Source organism: Lissotriton helveticus, chromosome 1_1 (genome assembly GCF_964261635.1).
Source record: "Lissotriton helveticus chromosome 1_1, aLisHel1.1, whole genome shotgun sequence".
In the NCBI taxonomy this organism is placed as follows: Eukaryota; Metazoa; Chordata; class Amphibia; order Caudata; family Salamandridae; genus Lissotriton; species Lissotriton helveticus.
This window is the reverse complement of record NC_136057.1, coordinates 334508900-334530166: the sequence shown is the minus strand read 5'-3', so window position 1 is coordinate 334530166 and position 21267 is coordinate 334508900. Positions and strand designations below refer to the sequence as shown.

General features: G+C 46.6%; 1 protein-coding gene across 14 annotated transcripts in view; it reads right to left on the bottom strand.

Annotated features, from left to right (window-relative positions):
- Positions 1-21267, bottom strand: part of LOC144804990 (V-type proton ATPase 116 kDa subunit a 4-like) — a 6844636-nt gene that overhangs the window by 855336 nt on the left and 5968033 nt on the right. For all 14 annotated transcript variants that reach the window (XM_078671938.1, XM_078672103.1, XM_078672267.1 and 11 more), the window contains one exon: positions 4571-4684. In XM_078671938.1, coding sequence (XP_078528064.1) covers positions 4571-4684 — 114 coding nt within the window. The remainder of the gene's footprint in view (positions 1-4570; positions 4685-21267) is intronic.

The window sequence follows — 21267 nt, the reverse complement described above, 5'->3', positions numbered from 1 at the left end:
TTTCCGATTATCTGTCTGCAGGAGACTTGGTCAGTTGAATGTGACCATTTTCTGGAAGGGTATAAGGCATTTTATGTCCCTGCAATAGCAACAACAAGGGGAAGACCAAAGGGGGGAATGGTTACGTTCATTTCTGTTGCGTTATCGTGTAAAATTCGCAGAGCCATAACAAGCAATTCTGGTATTATTGGTTTAATTTTAACGGGAAAAAACTGTATGGCTGGTATGGTCAATTTTTATAAGGCTGTCAATTCATGCTCAGTTATCAGTCAGATATCCGTGTTGAATGTCTTCATTAGTAATTCAATGAGGGAATGCATCCACAATCTAATGATTATGGGTGATTTTAATGTTCACCCTTGTGGTGATCCCCTCCTGAAAAGTATCTCGGATTTGCATTGTCCACGTTCAGAGGGTATGCATTTGGAACATACGACAGAGGGGAAACTTTTTAATGACCTACTGAATTATTTGGATCTATCGCTGACCATGGCACTGACGGACCCTACCAAGTATTTTGAGATCCCGACTTTCAAGGGGCATGGTGTGGTGTGGAGTGGTGTGGCTCACTGGTTAGAGGCGGCAGACCCGGAAGCAGAGAACGGCCCGGGACCAGGGTTCAATTCCCAACGTGGCAGGCTCGTGGACCAGGATCAGCGGACTCGACAATTCTCGCTTCGGTGCCTACTCTAACCAGCGATCACACTCGGCAACTGTGGGCATTCAGCTTGCCTCATCTCTACGGCCCCCCACAGACGCGTTGGATGCCTGGTTTCACCTTGGAGATACCCAGAATGGACCATCTCACAGGGAAAGCCAGGACGGGTTCCCCAGCGGTCTCCAGCGCCGGAACGCTTACGGGCAGCCGTGCGCTTTACAAGTCCAACACATTTACATTTACATGGAAGGGGAACTTTTATTGATTATGTATTACTAACATCCTCAATGCAGTCCTTTGTGGATTCTTTTGCCATTGAAGATAGTGAATACAGTGATCATAACCCACTCACGGTTCACTTGAGGGGTCCCTGGATAGCTAATGCTGGTCCTAATCTTTTCTCCGGTAGGGTGAGTACAACTGATGGGAGACGTCATCTTAATGGTCTAAGGTCACCTCAGACTTATTGTATAAAGATATTAAAACCATTTGCGCAGATGAAATCGTGGTTTGCATACAAGAAGGGACACAACCAGGGAAGGTTCTTGAAGCCTTCCAAAGTTTGTCTGATAAGGTGACACAGTTGTTGTCGGTTCCAGCAAAGAATTTAGAGTCTGAGGGACCAAAGTGGTTTAACCCAGATTGCTCTAAAGCAGCTACAAATCTAAGGTTGGCTCTAGCAGCTAAACCAAGAATAAAGGAGATAGTTCAGTTGTGTCGTAAAGATTATAAATCTATCATTGCCAAACATAAGCAATTCCTAAGAGAGGAGGCATGGAGAGAGATTCTTGATCCTACTACTTTGCGGTGTAGCTCCAGATTCTGGGCGGTAATGAAGAAACCCTTCCTGGTCCAGGTACCGGGTGGTGGTCTGGAATGCTACATAACAAAGGAGGAGTGGGAAGTACACTTTAAGCAATTATATTGCAGCTTGGTGGATGAAGTGCCCATCCCCGCCCCGTGTGATAATGGTCAAATGATTAGTTTTGCTAGAGGGGAGGTTATTGAGGGTATTGAGGGACTAACAGCCGGGAAAGCTCCCGGTCCCGATGGGATTCCTCCAGACTTATACAAGTCTGAGCCAAGTTTTTGGGCACCTATTTTAAAGTCTGTCTTTAATGCTGCGGTAAAATATGGCTGTCCACAATCATGGGGTGTCTCCACGATTGTCCCGGTCTTTAAGAAGGGGGATAAAGGTAGCCCAAACTGTTATAGGCCTACTTCATTGATAGACTCCATGGTTAAAATCATAGGAAGAATCCTACTGCAGAGACTTTCTGACTGGGCGTTGGAAAATAATATTATGTCCATCTCGCAGTATGGTTTTTGCAGTGGTCGCTCAACAGTGACGCAGTGCCTCAACCTTTTTCTAATATTAAGCAAGTACACTGTGGCTCAAAGGGGCACAATCCACCTCGCCTTCATGGACCTGTCCTCAGCTTTCGACTGTGTAAACAGTGGAAAGCTTTAGCAGTCCATGAGGGTGAAGGGTGTAGATAGTGGAATTGTCAATTTTCTTGTTGATTTACATAGTAGTTCCCGAGCAAATGTGAGATATTCCCAAGATCTGAGCACAACAAATAATTTTGACATCAGAAAGGGTGTTCGCCAAGGTTGTATTATGGCCCCTTTCCTTTTTAATGTTTATATTAATGACCTAGGTAGTGTGTTGCAGAATGTACAAGCTGACTGCCCTAGAGTCGGCAGGCATGGAATTCCTGTACTTTTACACGCAGATGATGCGGTTTTAATTTTTAGATCTGAGAGGGGCCTTCAAGCTTTATTAAATCCATTCAAACTGTTTATGACGGATAGAGACCTTATGGTCAATAATTCGAAATCATTTGTAATGCAAGTTGGCCAACAACCAAGAAGGAACTTTCTATTTAAAATTGATGATGTAGTGATTCCCATAACAAAAACATTCTCGTATCTTGGGGTCCTTTTAGATTCTAAACTCAACTGCGGTCCTCATCTTGCAAAAAAGAAGGGGGAATTGGTCAGGGTTAATGCCTCCATTTTTAATTTTGCATCAAAATTGGGGAAAAAATCCTACCAGTGACATGTTGAAACTTTATAATGCAAAATCGGTGGCAACTGCCACATATGGCAGTGAAATTTGGGGGTATGCTGCCGGTGAGCAGCTACAGATTGCTGAAAACTTTTTCCTGAAGCGTATCTTGTGCGTTCCTGCAGGCACGCCTAATCTCTCAGTACACGAAGAGTTAGGGATGCAATACTTAAGTGACATTCTCTCCTTACGCCCGTTGACCTGTTGGTTAAAACTGTGGTTGAATCAGGATATTCCACTGACACATCTGATTGTGAGTGACTATATGACCCAGGATAAGGCAATGGGCTCCCCTTGGTTAAAATATGTGAAATCTAGTTTTGCTAGGCTTGGCCGCCTGGAATTGTTTGAACATCCAAGTAAGATTGTAAAGGGGGATCCGGAGGTAATCAAACGGGACTTCCTTTTGGATAGGAAGATCCAGAGGGAAGAAGTGGAGCTCCAGAAACAAACTGTGAGAAAATGTGTCATGCTGAAAACTTGTGAAACTGCAGAGCCGTACTTGTTGGGCTCACTAACCTCTCATGAAAAGTTCCTGTTAACAAGGTTCAGGTTAAATCTCTTTCATCATCTGCTGATTAGGCCTAAAACTGATGTTTTTAATAAACTAGCAGCACACTGCGGCTGCGACGGAAAGTCTCCGCAGGATATGCTGCATTTTATATTTTTATGCAGATTTTATGATTACCCACGCAAGCGCTATCTGGTAACCCTTTTAAAAAAACTTAATTTTATTCAGATCAGACCGGCTTTAATGTATTAACAACTTTTGCATATTAACAGTATTCTCCATATCACTGATTTTTTAAAATTGACTGTTAGGCTAAGAAACTATTTGGATATATAATGGTCATTTGTGATGAATGCATTAGTCACTTTTTCCCCCTGAAAGGACGATACCGCACTTTTGCACTTCTGGCACTTTATCTGATACGTGTTTACAATGAATGTGTTTGTAAATTGTTTATTAATGTATATGTACTTTTATGGTTTGTGCAAAAAACCGAAATAAAGTTTACCATGTACATGTACATATATTTAAAAGCATTTTTTCCTTACTTCAGCTGCCAAGGAAGGTCATATTCCAGCTAATTGTGATCCATTTTATTTTATTTCACTAGTAGTGAAAAATTAAACATTATGCACTATTAGTGTAAACATTAGACAAATCAAAGACAGTTGAGCCCATACCGACGTCCATAAGGATGGGCTGCCACTGTGTTTCTGCCACTGATCTTGCCACCTTTGATGTCAGGGGCTGGAAAGGCAGTGCTGGGGTCACAAGGGCAAGCCGCAGATCGCAGCTGTGACCCCGGTGACCTCTAAATGACGTCCATGGCCTTAGTACCAAGTAAAAAAATACAGGCACTGGATCATCTCATATAATCCATTTAAAGGAAGAAGTCCATCGGCAGATAGAAAAAGATGAAATACATTTCGAGTTAACCCCACTCGTGTTTATTTTGGTCTTTGTTTTTCCGCCTCGAAATTATGATTGCTACCTATTTAAATAACAATTGCAATTATCAAGCATTAATGAAGTACAATACCCAGTTAAAATCAGATAAATAATAATTTCCTATGTACTTTCCAACATGTAAAAGAAATAGCGGCCTACAACTTTCCCTAAGATCTACCCATGCAAATATCAACGAGATTTAAGAGCAGGCGGTGGCCTTACAAATAATGTTCAATAAATGCTTCACAGACCACAGCTCTGTCTTAAAACATCAATCGACAGCGGACCTTACTTGTAGATCCAGGGCAATTTAACAAAACTCCAATCTATTTTTTTCTCAATCAGATTGACCACATTTCGAAATGAAGATCCGTCTCCTTACCTTTTCTTTCCGCTTGTTAATATTGTCATCAATGGAAATGCTGACCTCTTTTGGCTGTGAACTGTCATCTTCCATGGCAAGTGAAACATGGTCAAAGCGTTGAGCAGATTTAGGCTATAGGAGAACACAAAAACAGTATACGGTTTTAAAGCTGTAATATTACATCTCAGAGGGAGAGTTAAAGCCACAATCCTCGAACTATCCCTACCCCTGATATGAGTCCATTGGAACCAAAAAATGTACTACTTTACTGTCTTTGTGACTATTATGAAAATAACACAACATAATCACCTAATACAGCTGGTCCATCAAAAACATTACATTAAGAGTCACCACTAATCCTCAATTTAAAAATCATGATTTCAATGACATTGACACCTAAAATATATAAATAAATCCATTGAGTTTTAAATAGTGTGCTACAAGAATATTTTAGCAAACATATCAACCACCAAAATATCGTGGAGGAAGGTATTTCTAGATAAGCATAGGTTTATTATACTTAACTCCACATATATCTACTTTGACCATATTAGTATTTTCAGGGAACTTACTTGAGGACCATAAACAGACACATCATACAGGCGACTACTGTTTAGTTCCTTGTAGGGAGATGCCTGGCTCCCATTGTCTTTAAATATCGCTGCACTACTGCATTGTTGCCATGTTTAATCTGTTCATGATTTTTACTTTTAATCACATTCATTTTAATTGCCAGAAAGGGGTTTGTTGGACCCCAGTTTTTTTCTTATTTGTCCACTAGTTAAGTCGAGCCTGAATCAGCACCCATGTGCTGCTCAGGGAGACTGCTGTAATGGAGTATGGAAGAGAATCTCCACCCACTCTCTGTCCATGTTTGTCATTGGCTTGTGTCAGTGTCCTTCCTAAATGCTGGCGTCCGATTCATAATGAGGATTGTTAGTCCCTCCTTACTACCGCGTTGTCTTCATCTGTAACCTTTCATGGCGACTGACCCCTTCACTTCAGTTGTTACACAGTAGGTGTTACTTAGTCTCTAAGCACTATTTTCTTTATTGAGTTTCTCTTGCTGCAGGCATGACGTATTTTACTTACATTCTGTGCGCCATGCCCCCTTTCTATTTTGAAGCAGCCAGGACAAAGGCAGGCGCTTCTTTGAAATGCAATAGGCAAGGCCTTTTGCATTGCAAATATTTTTTGATGCTGTTAACCTCCAGGTTGAGCTAAATGTATTGGCTTCCCAGGTCGTCACTCTCGAAAAGGACATGGTACAGCCTACTTCGGAGTCTCACCCGTCGATCTAGAAAAGGGACTCAACTCATTATCAAAGGCGCTTGCTGTACAGTGGTTTCAGAACTGTAGAAGCTGGGCGTGCATGTCAAAACTTGACTGGAAATACGTAACAGTAGTTGCCAAAAAACAGAACGTCGTTTAGCAAACTGAATTTAGAGAATGTATACACATCAACAGTCGTTATAAGTGGCAGGCATCTATTTTAAAAATGTGGAAATTCTTTAAAATGTGTAAACGTCCTATTGTTAAATCAACTCAGTGAAAGGTGCAGCGCTAGAAACGCTCCCAAGGCCCATGGCAGTTCTGTAATGAATCAGGCAGTGTGGTGGAGTTCTCACCCCTGCCGCTCCTCTGGGGTGAGGGGGGCCTTGTGCGTGTACTGTGCAGTGCGAGAGTAGGCTTGTAAGGTGCTTCCACTCAGTATATTAGTCTAAGGGACATATTCACAAGGAGTTAACTCCGATTTATCTTCACCTTAACACAGAAAAAGTGGAGATAGATTTAACACCCCATTCACAAGCTGGTACAAACTGCAGACAACACCAGTATTCCCACGATAACTGCCCCCAAATTTATCTCTACTGTGGACACCACCAACTAACACTAATGAGATGCAGAGTAGGCGTTCCCATGCAGAAATAACAACAACACCACTTTCACAACGAACTGACAGATCCGCGAAGAGAACCAAAAACAGGCAATAAGCAGCGTTAGCCGCAGGTATTTAACACCTGCCCCAAGCAGGTGTAATGGCAGATGACTACCTGCAGTAGGCAACAGAGCCCAGCACACAGCCATACCCGAAGAACAAACAACGCCATGGAGCTACTCATCATGCAGCTCGGAGCCCCAACAGGACCACAACACCCACCGCTACCACCCCCAGGACCCAAACCCACACCACCCCCCGGACCACCACAGTGGCAGCGCAGAGTAAGACAGCGGACCTACCGAAAATGCACCACTCTTACAGACCTATCGCCCGAGGGAGTCATTGCCCACTACATGCTCAAAAGGACAGCCATCATCCGCATCATGACCCACACATTGCCCACAGGTTGACGTGCCAACACAGTGGAGAACCAACATCCCTCCTCAGACAAAGGTTCTGGCTGTGCTGCACCTGTTGGCCTCTGGTACCTTCCAACCAACAACTGCCAGAGTTGGAGGGGTCTCACAGCCAGCCCTCTCAAAGTTCATCACACCTGTCCTGGGTGCCATCCTCAGCTTCATACCCCAGTACCTTTACTTCCCCAACACTGCGCAGGAACAGCTGGAGACAAAGCAAGGCTTCTATGCCATAGCCGGATCTCCGACCGTGTTAGGGGCAATACACTGCACACATGTCCCACTTGTGCCCCCTGCGGATACTGCCCAACACTACTTCAACAGAAAGCACAAGCATTCCATCAACGTGCAGGTAATAGTGGACCACCGGGGACTCTTCACCAATGTCGTCGCCAACTACCCAAGCAGTGTGCATGATTCCTTCATCTTCCGACAGTACGTCATCAACCAGCGCTTCCAAGATGGCACATATGGAACGGGACTGCTCATTGGTAAGTACCAAATCAACCCAACACACATCCCAAAGCCTCCAAAGCACAATGCACAACTGTTGGGATGCATACGTGACCAAACAACATTCAACGTGTCAAACTACACGACCACCTACCAGACATGACCACACCACTAAATGGGACGGGACACCGCTGCAGCCAATAAAGACATTCCATAGCACCACAGCCACACACCAGATTAACCTGTGGATATGCGGAATGCAGCCATGACACATTTGAGGCACTGCTCTGCCCACATGACCCTACCCCAGTCTCCCGCAGGACAGCGTCGCGTGGCGGTGAGCCTGTGTCGCCCGCTGTGCATCCGGTACCACTAGCCCTGTGCGACTCGTGTCACCCCCCCTTGTAGTTCTGACATTGCATTCCTGAGTACCTGATGACTGTTGGAGGTGTTGCCAGCATCAGCTACTCCCTGCGTGCTGGCTTACACTCACCCCACATACAGCCAGCACATGCATCACTGGATTGATGGACCTGCCATCACATCCTGCCGAACCACCTATTGACTCTGTTCTCCCTGCACTGTCACAGGTGATCAAGGATATGCACTCTGCCCTTGGATGATGACACCCCTCCGAGACCTGAACACACATGCTCAGAGGCAGTACAATGCGTCCCACATACACACCAGGGGCATCATAGAACGCACATTTGGTGTGTGGAAGTCACGTTTCAGTTGCCTGCATGGCACAGGTGGGAAGCTCCTGTACAGCCCGGACATCGTGTGCAAGCTGATCATTGCATGTTGTGTGTTGCACAACATCTGTGTTCGCACCAGGGCCCCATGGATCCCAGTTCCAGTGGTACCGGCTGATGATGGTGATGAAGGGTCAGGTGGCCCTCATCCCACTGCACTGCGGCAGGAATGGCCCGTAGTAATAGCATCATTGACACTTACTTCTCATGAGCATGTCACATTGTGACCGTCCATGGCAATCATGTGACAGTCGAAGATGTTCAAATGCACTGCATGTATGAATAAACATATTTGCAGGTGCCAGGTTGTACTTGTACATTGTCATGTTACATTTCCCTGCGATTTTAGATGTGATTTGCCAGGTTGAGCACATTTGCCGAACAAGTTGTGTCCTGTGTTCAAATGTGGTGGGGGTGCTGTTTGTGCCGGGATGTTGCCAATGTCAAGGTGCACTCCTGCTTATGTGCGTTTGCTGCATGGTGGGTGTGTTGCTCCTGCGGCTCTGCTTTGTCTGCCACTGGTCTCTTTCATGCGGTGTGCCTGTCGGTTCTGTTCTTCCATAGTGCTTGGATGTTGTGGTGTACATGTTGTCCTCTGAAGTTAGCCAGGGTGCATCCGTGGTACTCCGCTGTTGATGGATTTTGTTCTGTGCCATTTTCCGTATGCTGTTCTTGTGCTTTTCCACGCATTGCGTATGAGTTTTGATGCCCTCATGCTGGTTGTCACTGTTTTGTTCTTGCGTGTTTGCTCATCGCAGGCTTTTTCAAGTTGGGTTTAGTGTTTTTATCTCTGTCGCGGTGGTTGTGGCGCAGACATTTTCCGCGGTTTCGGCATCCTATTGCATGCTACCGCCGTGTTGTGAATTCCACGTTGTCACAGAGTTTTTTGCCCGCGATAGGCTCCGATGCTCTGCGTTATGCTACTCATGCGGTAGTTAGCACACGTTCTAAGTGTATGCCCTCTCTAGCACTCTTTAACAGGTAAGCGTATGTGATGTGTGAGTAGTTTATGCACTTTTGTTCTCGTATCTATAGTTTACTGCCCCTCTCAGTATCAGTTTCGTACAGGAAAGAACGACAATTTGAGGATCAAGGGAATTATTGTCGCAATTCTGGCATCCCCGATTTTGATCCGAGGACTAACAGGTCTAGACAGAACAACTAAGTAAGGGAACAAACATTTCTCATTATAAGCTTAAAACTCTGCAGTATATGTCGGGTTTTGTGCTTGAGTGGACGGGAATGTCAAAACAATGCCAATGTACAGGATGGCACAGAGTGTGTTCTAGATGTAAATTGATATATGTATGTATCTATCTGCTGGGTGACACTGTGTTCACTCTTCTGCCCTTGAAGATACAAACAGGCCAGTAACACATTGTGCCCAAGATTACTACAGCCTGCGGCTCCTGTACTGTTCATTACTAGTGGTACTTCTAGATGAAAGGTGTCTCTGCATTGAGGCCTAGTTTTGAGAAAACATGGATTGTGGTTGATCTCCTTACTTGACATACTGAGTTGGTGCTTGCTGGCGGTATGTGAAAGCCTGTACTGCTCAAAGAAAACCTCCCTCCTTTCACAGCACTTCTCTAAACCTCCAAATATGGTTGAGCTCATAGCGTGCATTATAACAACGCTCTCTGCAAATAGCACGAGTAATGACAGACCTTACTGAATCCACCTGTTTATTGTTTCATGGTTCTGGCACCAGCTTCTCTCACAGTATGAATGGATAAGTGGTGTATACTGTCTCTTTCTCTTTTGTGTAAGCTGACCACCCTAGCCATCTGTAGTTGATACTATGAGCTAGATAGACTTCTTTTCAAAGCAAGGGTTGACGAATACACCCCAGCCTGTCGGTGTGCTGGCGAATGTCCAATTTCTCACTCCATGTCTGTTCATACGTAACCAGTTGTCTAACAAGTCTCTGGGATACCTGCTCAATAACACCCCATCGGCTCCCAGGACCTCGTGAGAAAGTTCACATCCTAGTGTTTGGATCCTTATGATTGACTGGAACAGGATGACACACCGCACTCGCATCAAGCTAATATTGTGCTTCCACCTGAAACACGGCCTTCTATAGGGGTAATTAGGCCTTGTGCTGTGTGCTTGATGCCCCTATGTTGTCATTCTAGACATCACAAATGCAGTCTTTAAGTCAATGTAAACACATATTGACATTTCGGACTTCTACAGTGCACAAGCACTCTAGATATCATATGCTGTTTAATGAGAGTTACATCACTGTGATAGTTAATATGTGAAATTGTAATGTACAAGATAAGCTAAGACTCCTGTCACTGTCGGACATAAAAGCTGGTGGTTTATGCATATTGCATTGATCAGTCGTGATTTGCAGTAGTCCTTCTAGACTGAAGACAATTTCTCCTCATAAAATGCTGTTTGCAAATCCAAACAGTTAAAAACTGTAGAAGGCAGGTGTCCATCTCGTAGGAGGTCATCCTCAAAGTCCCTCTGCAAGTTAGGGACAAATTCATAACAAGCACATTTCACAGACCAAGAAACGCAGACCAGCAGACTCTACCATAGTAAGGATAATTGGCAGGTCATGAGTTAATACTGGGTACAGAATCATGTTATAATGTGTCAAGCTAATCGAATATGGTAACTCCCTAACCTGATTAGTTAGTGATACAAGATAGCCAGCGTTTCCAAGGAAGAATGCAGAACTAGCCAAGTGCCTGCATGTGTTGCCGAAGTGCAGCGTTCCTGTGGCAAGGAGTGTTTAATATTGTTAAAACTAACATTTGCACAGGAAAGAGGATGCGAGGCATTGGACTGACAAGTGTCACCAAGCAGCAATTCTTTGGTGACTTATATCTGGAGCAGCAGAGCAGGAGCGTTGGGAAGTGCTTCCAATAACTAAACCAGTATAGGTTTTTAGGTTCAGCCTAGCGGCAGCGCGCATGCACTACTCACTCTGCAAGACTGATGTTGTAGAGTATGGGAAAGAAGCTGCGCCCACTCTCCTCCCATATTTTTCATTGGCTTATATCATTGTCTTTCCTAAATGCTGCTTTCGGATTCGTTGATATGCTTGTTAGTCACTCCTTAGTACGGCCGTGTCATCATTTGCACCCTCCCATGGCGACAGTCCCTTCTACTTCGATTGTTACACGGGACCTGTTATTTAGTCTGTATGCACTATTTACTTTATTTAGTTTGTATTACTGCAGGCCGGACATGCGCTGCTTCAGCTGAAACTGGTTGTGTTTTTTTAAGCAGCACGGCCGCCCCACTAACACGGCCCCTGCTTTCAATTACTTGTAACCCGGCATTATCTCGTGTCTGTTTCAACCCCACCCCCCAAGTAAAATGAATTTAGAAATGATTAGCGAAAGTCATGTGAATTCCAGTTAGCACATAAACCTGTGCTAATGGGCTGAAGCTGACAACAGCAAATCAGTGTTACATATCACCTGTACTAAAGCCACCTGACCTGTTGTTTTAAAAAGCCTGTTTTATTAACAACAAAACCACCACCAATACCTCGACCAATAGGCCCACCACCACCAATACCACCACCATCAATAATACCACCACCACCACCAATACCACCATCACCAATATTACTACCATCAATACCACCACCAATACCACCACCGCCAATACCACCAATACCACCACCACCAATACCCCCACCCCCAATATCACCAAAAACACCACCACCAATACCACCATCAACACCACCAATACCACCACCAATACCACAACCACTACCACCAATACCACCACCACCAATACCACCACCAACAAAGCCACCACCAATACTAACACCACCAATACCACCACCAATAACAACAATAACCACCACCACCAATACATGTGCTGCTTCAGCTGAATCCGCTTGTGTTTTTTTAAGCAGCATGGCCGCCCCTTTAACATAAGTGCCTACTTTCAATCACTTTAACCCAGCATTATCTTGTGTCTGTTTCAAACCCTCCCCCCTAAGTAAAATGGATTTAGAAATGATTAGCAAAAGTCATGTGAATTCCAGGTAGCACATAATCCTGTGTTAATGGATGATGCTAACAACAGCACTTCTTACATGTTACATGTCTTCTGTACTAAAGCGGTTCTTTTCAAAAGCCTGTTTTATTAGCAACAAAACCACCACCAGTACCACCACCATCTCAATACCACCACCTCCACCAAATCCAGCAATACCTCCATCAATACCTCCACCAAAACCACCATCACCAGTACCACCACCACCAATACCACCACCGCCAATACCACCACCACCAGTACCACCGATACCACAACCACCAATACCACCACAACCACCAATACCACCACCACCAATACCACCACCTACACCAACACCACCAATACCACTGCCACAAATACCACCACCACCAGTATTCCCAGCACCGCTACCAATACCACTACCACCACCACCAACACCACCACCACCAATACCACACCCTGCACCACCACGAATACCACCATCAATACAACCACCACCAATACCACCACCAAAAACACCACCACCCATACCACCAATACCACCACCACCACCACCAAAACCACCAATACCACCACCACCAATACCACCACCAACAATACCACCAACCCACCAGTACCATCACCAACACCACCAGTACCACCACCATCAATACCACCACCACCACTACCACTACCAATACCACCACCACCATCAATACCACCCCCCTCCACCACCACCAATACCAACATCAATACAACTACCACCTATACCATCACCACCACCACCCATACAACCACCACCAATATCACCACCAATACCACCACCAATATCCCACAACCACCACCACCAATACCACCAACACCAATACCACCACCACCAATAACACCACTTCCACCACCCCCAATAACCTACCCCCACCAGTACCACCACCAATACCACCACCAATACCACCAACACCAATACCACCACCACCACCAATACCACCATCCCCACCACCACCAATAGCACCACCCCACCAGTACCACCATCAATACCACCAATACCACCACCACCATTACCCCACCAATACCACCACCACCACAACCAATACCACCACCAATACCACCACCACCAAAAATATCACCACCACCCATACATCACCACCAACACCACCACCCATACCACCAATACCACCAGCAATACCAATACCACCAACAATACTACCACCAATACCAACACCACCAATACCACCAACACCAATACCACCCTCTCCACCAATACCACCATCAATACAACCCAACCAATGCCACCAACACCACCACCCATACCACCACCACCATTAATCCCACCACCATTACCAACACCACCAATACCACCACCACCACGAATACCACTGCCAACACCAATACCACCAACAATAACCCACAACCAACACCAATATCACCATCACTAGCAATACCACCAGCAATACCACCAACACCAATACCACCACAACCAATACCACCACCACCACCAATACCACCACCACCACCAATATCACCACCACCCATACATCACCACCAATACCACCACCACCAACACCCATGCTAGCAATACCACCACCACCAATACCACCAATACCAACACCACTTCCAAAGCAAATACCACCACCACCACCACCAATACCACCAATACCACCACTACCACCAATACCACCCCCTCCACCACCGCCAATACCACCATCAATAGAACCACCACCAATACCACCCCCACCAACACCACCACTCATATCACCAATATCAGCACCACCATCACCACCAATACCTCCACCACCACCAATACCACCACCAGTATCCATCAAACACCACCAATACCACCACCACCAATACCACCAGCACCACCACCTATACCACTAACACCAATACCACCACCTCTACCATTGCTACCACAAACACCGCCAATACCACCACCACCAACAATACCACCATCAATACTACCACCACCAATACCACCACCACCATTAATTCCACCCCCTCCACCACCACCAATACCACCACCACCAACACCACCACCCATACCCCCATAGCACCACTACCACCAATACCACAAATACCATCACCAATACCAACATCACCAATACCACCACCACCAATACCACGCCAATGCCAATACCACCACCAATATCCCACAAACACCACCAAAACCACCACCACCAATACCACCACCACCAATACCACCAATACCACCACCTCCATCACCACCAATACCACCAACCCCACCAGTACCACCACCAACACCACCAATTCCACCACCATCAATACTACAACCAATACCACCACCAATACCGTCAACACCAATACCCCATCACCATCAATAGCACCCCCTCCACCACCACCAATACCACCATGAATACAATCGCCACCAATACCACCACCACCAACACTACCACCCATACCAACACCACCATTAATATCACCAATACCACCTCCATTACCAACAACACCAATACCACCACCACCAACACTACCACTGCCAACACCAATACCAAACCAATGTCCCACAACCACCACCAATACCACCACTACCACCAAAACCACCACCAATACCACCAACACCAATACCACCACTTTCACCACCACCAATACCCCCCGCCCCACCAGTACCACCACCAACACCACCAATACTACCAACACCACCAATACCACCACCAATACTACCAACAGCAATACCACCCCCTCTACTAATACCACCATCAATACAACCCAACCAATGCCACCAACACCACCACCCATACCACCATTAATACCACCACCATTACCCACACCACTGCTAACACCAATACCACCACCAATATCCCACAACCACCACCAATATCAACACCACCAGCAATACCACCACCAATACCACCAATACCAATACCACCACAACCAATACCACCACCACCACCAATACCACCACCACCAACACCACCACCCATGCCAGCAATACCACCACCACCACTACCACCAATACCACCCCCTCCACCACCGCCAATACCACCATCAATAGAACCACCACCAATACCCCCCCACCAACACCACCACTAATATCACCAATATCACCACCATAATCACCACCAATACCTCCGCCACCACCAATACCAGTGCCAATACCACCACCAGTATCCCACAAACACCACCAATACCACCAACACCAATACCAACACCTCCACCAGTGCCACCACCAACACGGCCAATACCACCACCACCAACAATACCACCATCAATACCACCACCACCAATACCATCACCAATACCACAACCACCAATACCACGTCAATACTACCACCAATATCCCACAAACACCACCATAACCACCACCACTGTGATGTATTCCTATAGGTTCTGTATCGATCCCCCTATTCCTGACCCTATTCTGGTTAACAAACTAACAAGTTAACTAGCAGCCATCCCATGAGGCAGAAAACCCCCATGATGCAGGAACCGTTATCTGATAAAGCCACACTACGGCACAGGAGCGTGTTATCTGATTAGGTCATAACGCTTGCCATCTAATTAGACAAGCGATATTCCTCCAGCCCCTGATAAGGCATACGGAGTTCTCTAAACAAATCAAACCTATGACACCTTGGGAAAAACCCTGCGGCCATTGTTTTGATTTCACCGAGAACTTCAGCAAAAGAATGTGCTAACGACCTGGTCGTATGACATCCTTATTGACGTATCTATGTCCATCCTTACGTCAATCTCGGCACCTTAAAGGTATAAATATTACCGATATTGCCCTATGCAAACACACGCGGTGGTGACGAGGACGGAGCAGCCAGACTTGCCGAAGCCCAGAGCAGAGCAGACCCCGCTGACGCAGCCCCGCCTTCCTGACGCGCTGAGAACAAGAAGCCGTTTTTCTCCTGCCGAGAAATCCAGCTCCGGCGCTTCCGGGTAGCCCTCGCAGGCAGCCTGGAATATCGAGACCAGAGACGAGAGATACCATCCCTCATCCATCCTAGATTCCAGGTACAGAACTGAATAACCCCTCGCAGAGAATTCTTTAGTCAGTCACTTGGCAAAACAAACTTAACTTAAACTGTAACTTTCTATTCCCGCCCACGCATTAGACTTATGTTATGTTATGTTATGTTATTTTTTATTTGTTAAGCGCGCATACGCCCGAAGGCTTCTTGGCGCTGGAAAGAATCAAACATAACAGTGCATAAAAAGACACAAATCACTACTTACAGTAAACCTGAGAAAAAAGGAAAGTTTTAAATGTCTTCCTGAAGGTAAGGAGGTCCCTACTGTGTCGCAAAGTCAGGGGGAGAGAGTTCCACAATGAGGCCGCTAAAAATTGGAAACTGCTGCCTCCCTGACGTTTCCTTTTAAAACGGGGGACCTCAAGTAGGTTGTGCTGGGCAGATCTCAAACTGCGAGGGGGTTGGTATCTACGCAGTAATTGTCTAAGGAAGATAGGGCCCTTACCCTCCAAGGCCTTAAATACAATGCAGCCTACCTTAAACATTGCTCTCTGCTCCACAGGCAGCCAGTGCAAAGTCTCCAGTCCATGTCTAATCGATTCCCACTTCGGGACTTTACAAATGAGTCTCGCTGCTTGATTTTGCAGATATTGCAATCTTTTCAACTGGCCGATAGGAGCCCCCAAATAGAGGCCATTTGAAAAGTCGATGTGAGAAAGGACAAGAGCACTGACTGTTTGAATTAAGGCCATACCTGTGAGGAGATGTGCTATCTTCTTGATCTTCCTCAATTGGACAAATCCCGTGGAAACCACTGTTCCAATTTGACTTTCCAAGGAAAGATCCTCACTGAGAGTCACTCCTAAACTTTTAGTTGTACGAGATTTTTTAGGAGGCGAGCCCATGTCCGATGGCCAAAAACAAGGGTTCCAACTGATCTCGCTCTTCCCAGGTAGAATGAGCTCAGTTTTTCCCGGATTTAGCTTAAGGTGGTTTAGCGACATCCACCTTTGAATAAAAGACATGGTTGCTCGAAAATCCTCAGCCGCGTTGTCTGCGTTTAAAACAAAGACCAACTGCAGATCATCTGCATAATTGTACACATCAACATTAAACTGTTGTAGGGAGAGCAAAAGAGGCCGCATATACAAATTAAATAATAAAGGGGACAAGGAAGATCCTTGGGGAACCCCACAGAAGGAGATATTTTTAGGGGCTGTAAAGGAACCCAGACGGACCGACTGGGTACGTTCTGAGATAAAGGACCTGATCCAAGCCAAAGCCGAATCTCGAAGTCCGGCCTGTTCGACACGGTTGACCAAGATGGTATAGTCAACCGTGTCGAACGCGGCGGACAGATCCAATAACACCAAGGCCTGGTGCAGGTCCCTGTCAGCATTAGACCTCAAGGTGTTCTGTACGGCCAATATCACTGCCTCGGTGGAATGACCTGGCCGGAAGCCTGCCTGGTTAGGTTGTAAATAACCCGAGGTTTCCACAAAACTCGATAAACAGTTGGTCACATGAGCTTCCAGTATTTTGGATAGATAAGGCAGTAACGATATTGGTCTATAATTTGAGAGGTCAGAGGAATCAATGCCGGGTTTTTTTTTTAAAGGGATCAGCAAGGCCTGTTTGAAACTGGCCGGGACAGTCCCAGACATCAGGGAGTTATTAAGCAGAGGAAGTAGACTGTTAGGAATTGCCCGACCAATCTCCCTCATTATTTGAGGAGGACAAACATCCTGAGGGGACCCAGACTTAACTCTGGTCAACAGATGTAGGAGGATTTGGTCAGTAATTAAAGGAAAAGAGTGCAAAGTAAAAGGATTAAAAAAGGTATCATCTATCGGCATGCAAACTGGCAGCCTAGATAGAGTATCCTTAATCAATGCTATCTTGTCAAAGAAATAGTCATTCAAGGAATTACATAGAGGTTGTGAGGGGACAACTGGAGGAGAAGTTCTCTCATCATTGCACAACTCAGTCACAATCCTGAAGATTTCTTTCGACTTATTAGTCGCATTAAGTATTTTAGAAGAGAAATAGTCAGTTTTGTGAGTGTGCAGTGTTTTTTGGTAGGCTTTACGGATTAAGCAATATGCAATCCTAGCATGAGGACAGTAGTTAATACGCCATGTCCTCTCATATTGCCTCACTTCAAGTTTTAATTTCCTCAGCTCCTTAGGTCAGGTACACGGGGTAGGCGTAGTTAGAAACACCAGTTGAGTACGATTAGTCAAATGTATATGTGTATGTAATATATCTTATTCATTTTAAACCTTCATATGGCCTAGAAACCATATCAATGTTTTTACAGTATTATTTTATACTTCTGCTTTTAATGTATGCACTTTACTTAACCATAAGTATTGCAATGATATCGATCCATTTCTCTTGTACGAGAAAAGAGACTGATCAATAAATAACATCTTTTTATTGAACACGCCCGTCTCTTCCTTTTCTCTACAATCTGATGAGACTAAGAATGCACGTACTGACTGAGTAAAATAAATTGCCTTTTGTTTTCACACGACTCTAGAGATACACTCTTGATTAGGGGAGAGCAAAGTTGTCATGTTCTATGGTTGTCAGAAACTAAATCCCTTCTTGTCTATCCAGGGAGGTTCAACTCCTCCTTGCCTACTCGAGAAAGTTTCTAGTGAACTCTGAGCTAGCTGGCAAACCCAAAACTTTAAGTCTAATATCGACAGTAGTAGACCTAGTTAACGTCTGGTCTAGGCCTATACTATTGAAGGTATTATTCCAATGCGCAGAGCCTATTGGGATAATAGGAACTACACTGCCCCCATCTTGGGTTGGGCAGTCGGCCTGGAACCTCTCAGCCACTCCCCCCTGATCACATCTCTATTTAGATGGCACCCTCTCGTCAGCGCAGCGGACGAGCGCAGCGGGCGCGACGTAGGCGCGCCGGAGTCACGCCAGAGTTAAGCCCGTCTGCGCCCGTCCGCGGCTGGCCGGGGCCGGGGCCTGGTCACCCTGCCCAAACTACCATTAGGTACTCTTCGACCACGCTTCACTCCCTCTGGCACCCCCGCTCCCCGTCAATCCTTGCGCTGGAGCGCATTGGCTTACTTGGCCTACGCAACCCCCACTTGGTCCCCCTGCGCCCCGACACCCCCTCCCCTCTGCTTCATCACTCCCTCCCCCTTCTTACTAGGCTGCCCCCTAGACCTATTAATACTTCCCTGCGTACCCCTGATAAGCCTAAACCCGGTACATCTGCGATCCTCCTTAACACCAGGTCTGCGGTGGGGCACCAACTTGAGCTTTTCCATCTGCTCGACTCACGGCAGCCTGACCTGCTTTTCCTTACGGAAACGTGGTTCAGGGACGATTCGCTACCCAGCCTGTTGTCCATATTGCCTCCCACTTACTCGGCCATCAGGAGGGACCGCCTAGGGGGGAAGACTGGCGGCGGTGTGGCCCTAATTACCCGCACGGACCTCCTTTTCCAAACCCTACCGTCCCCTGTGATTCCGGATGTGGACTGCTTAGTAGTCCGTTCCACTTCTTTTGGGGTTCCCTTAACCTGTGTACTTCTCTACCGCCCGCCTAAGCCCACCCCTGATTTTTTACCTGCCATTGAGGATCTTCTGGCCACGCTCGTGGTGAATAACTCCGCTATACTACTACTCGGAGATCTGAATTATTGGCCGAATGACTTAGCTGAAGATACTAGATCCAAGGAGTTCACGGCTCTGCTTACCAGCCTAAACTTCCTCCCCCAGCTTCACACGGCCACCCACATCGAAGGTCACCAACTCGACCAAATTTGGTCTCTTAACATCCCCATGGATCTTCCAACCATTGCTCCGTGTTCTTGGTCAGACCATTCCCTCATTTCCTTTACGGCCGACCTCGGGCGGCCGCCCAAACCCCCTCTGCCCAAAAACATCTGGGCCAGAAAGTGGGATAAGGCGGTCCTCCCCGCGGTTTGCTCCGCCCTGGCGGCAACCAGTCCGGAGCTTGACGATCTCTCCCCCTCCACTCAGCTCTCTGCCATTAACAACTGGCTGCTTAAGGCGTGCAACTCCACCGTCCCCCTTAAGAGAGTGGCTATTAAACGTGCACATGCGGCTAACCGGTGGTTTACCCCTGCCTTGAGGGACAAAAAGCTTGCCACCCGCAGAGCCGAACGTGCCTGGCGCCGCTCCTATTGCCCCCTACTTAAAACTTACTTTTGTCAGTCCATGAAAGAGTACAAACACGATATCCTGAAAGCCAAGATGGAGTACTTTTCAGGGAGAATTCTGACAGCAGAGAATCAGCCAAAAGAGATCTTCGCCACTGTCCATGAGCTCGCCGCTTCCGACAGGGCGACCCCCAAAATCCCTCCATCTCAAACTCTTTGCAACTCCCTTAATTCTTATTTTCTCGAGAAGGTCGCCCTTATCAGGGCCAACATTTCCCCCTCACTGTTGATACCCTCCCCCGCCCATCCCACCCTTCCCATTCCCTCACTTATTGAGTTTCCCCTCCTCACCCGAGACTCCCTGCTCCCCCTCCTGGCCCGGATCAAATCGGGCTCCCCCCAGGATATAGGCCCTGCATTTGCTCTTAAAGAGCTCTTCTCCAACTGCTATGTCCCTCCTCTTACCCTTATTAACCACTCCCTCAGTATCGGCACCGTTCCCTCCGCCCACAAGTCGGCAGTCGTCATCCCTATTTTGAAAAAGGCAGGGGCGGATCCATCCTTGCCCTCCAATTATCGCCCTATCTCTCTCCTCCCTTACCTTGCGAAGGTCTCAGAGGCTCACGTCACCAGGTCTCTCAGTTCCTTCGTAGAATCCACGGGCGCCCTCTCTACCCGTCAGGCGGGCTTCCGCCCGCTGCACTCAACCGAGAAGGTAGTGGTGTCGGTGATGGATCATTTAAGGGAGGGGATTGACACTGGCCGACCACAGGCTCTAGTCCTGTTAGATCTGTCCGCCGCGTTTGACACGGTGGACCATGACATCTTGTTAACCCGTGTCCAAGCGGCGGGCGGCGGAGGCACGGCCTTTGCCTGGCTTCGTTCCTTTTTGACAGATAGGGAGCAGGCCGTTCAACTTGCTAACTTCATGGCCCCCTCCAGGAGGGTGACCTGTGGAGTTCCACAAGGTTCTTCCCTATCCCCTCTATTATTTAATTTATACATCTCACCCCTCATTTTTTCTTTACAGCAGATGGAGGTCTCGGTGTTCAATTACGCCGACGACCTCCAACTTATTTTCAACCTTTC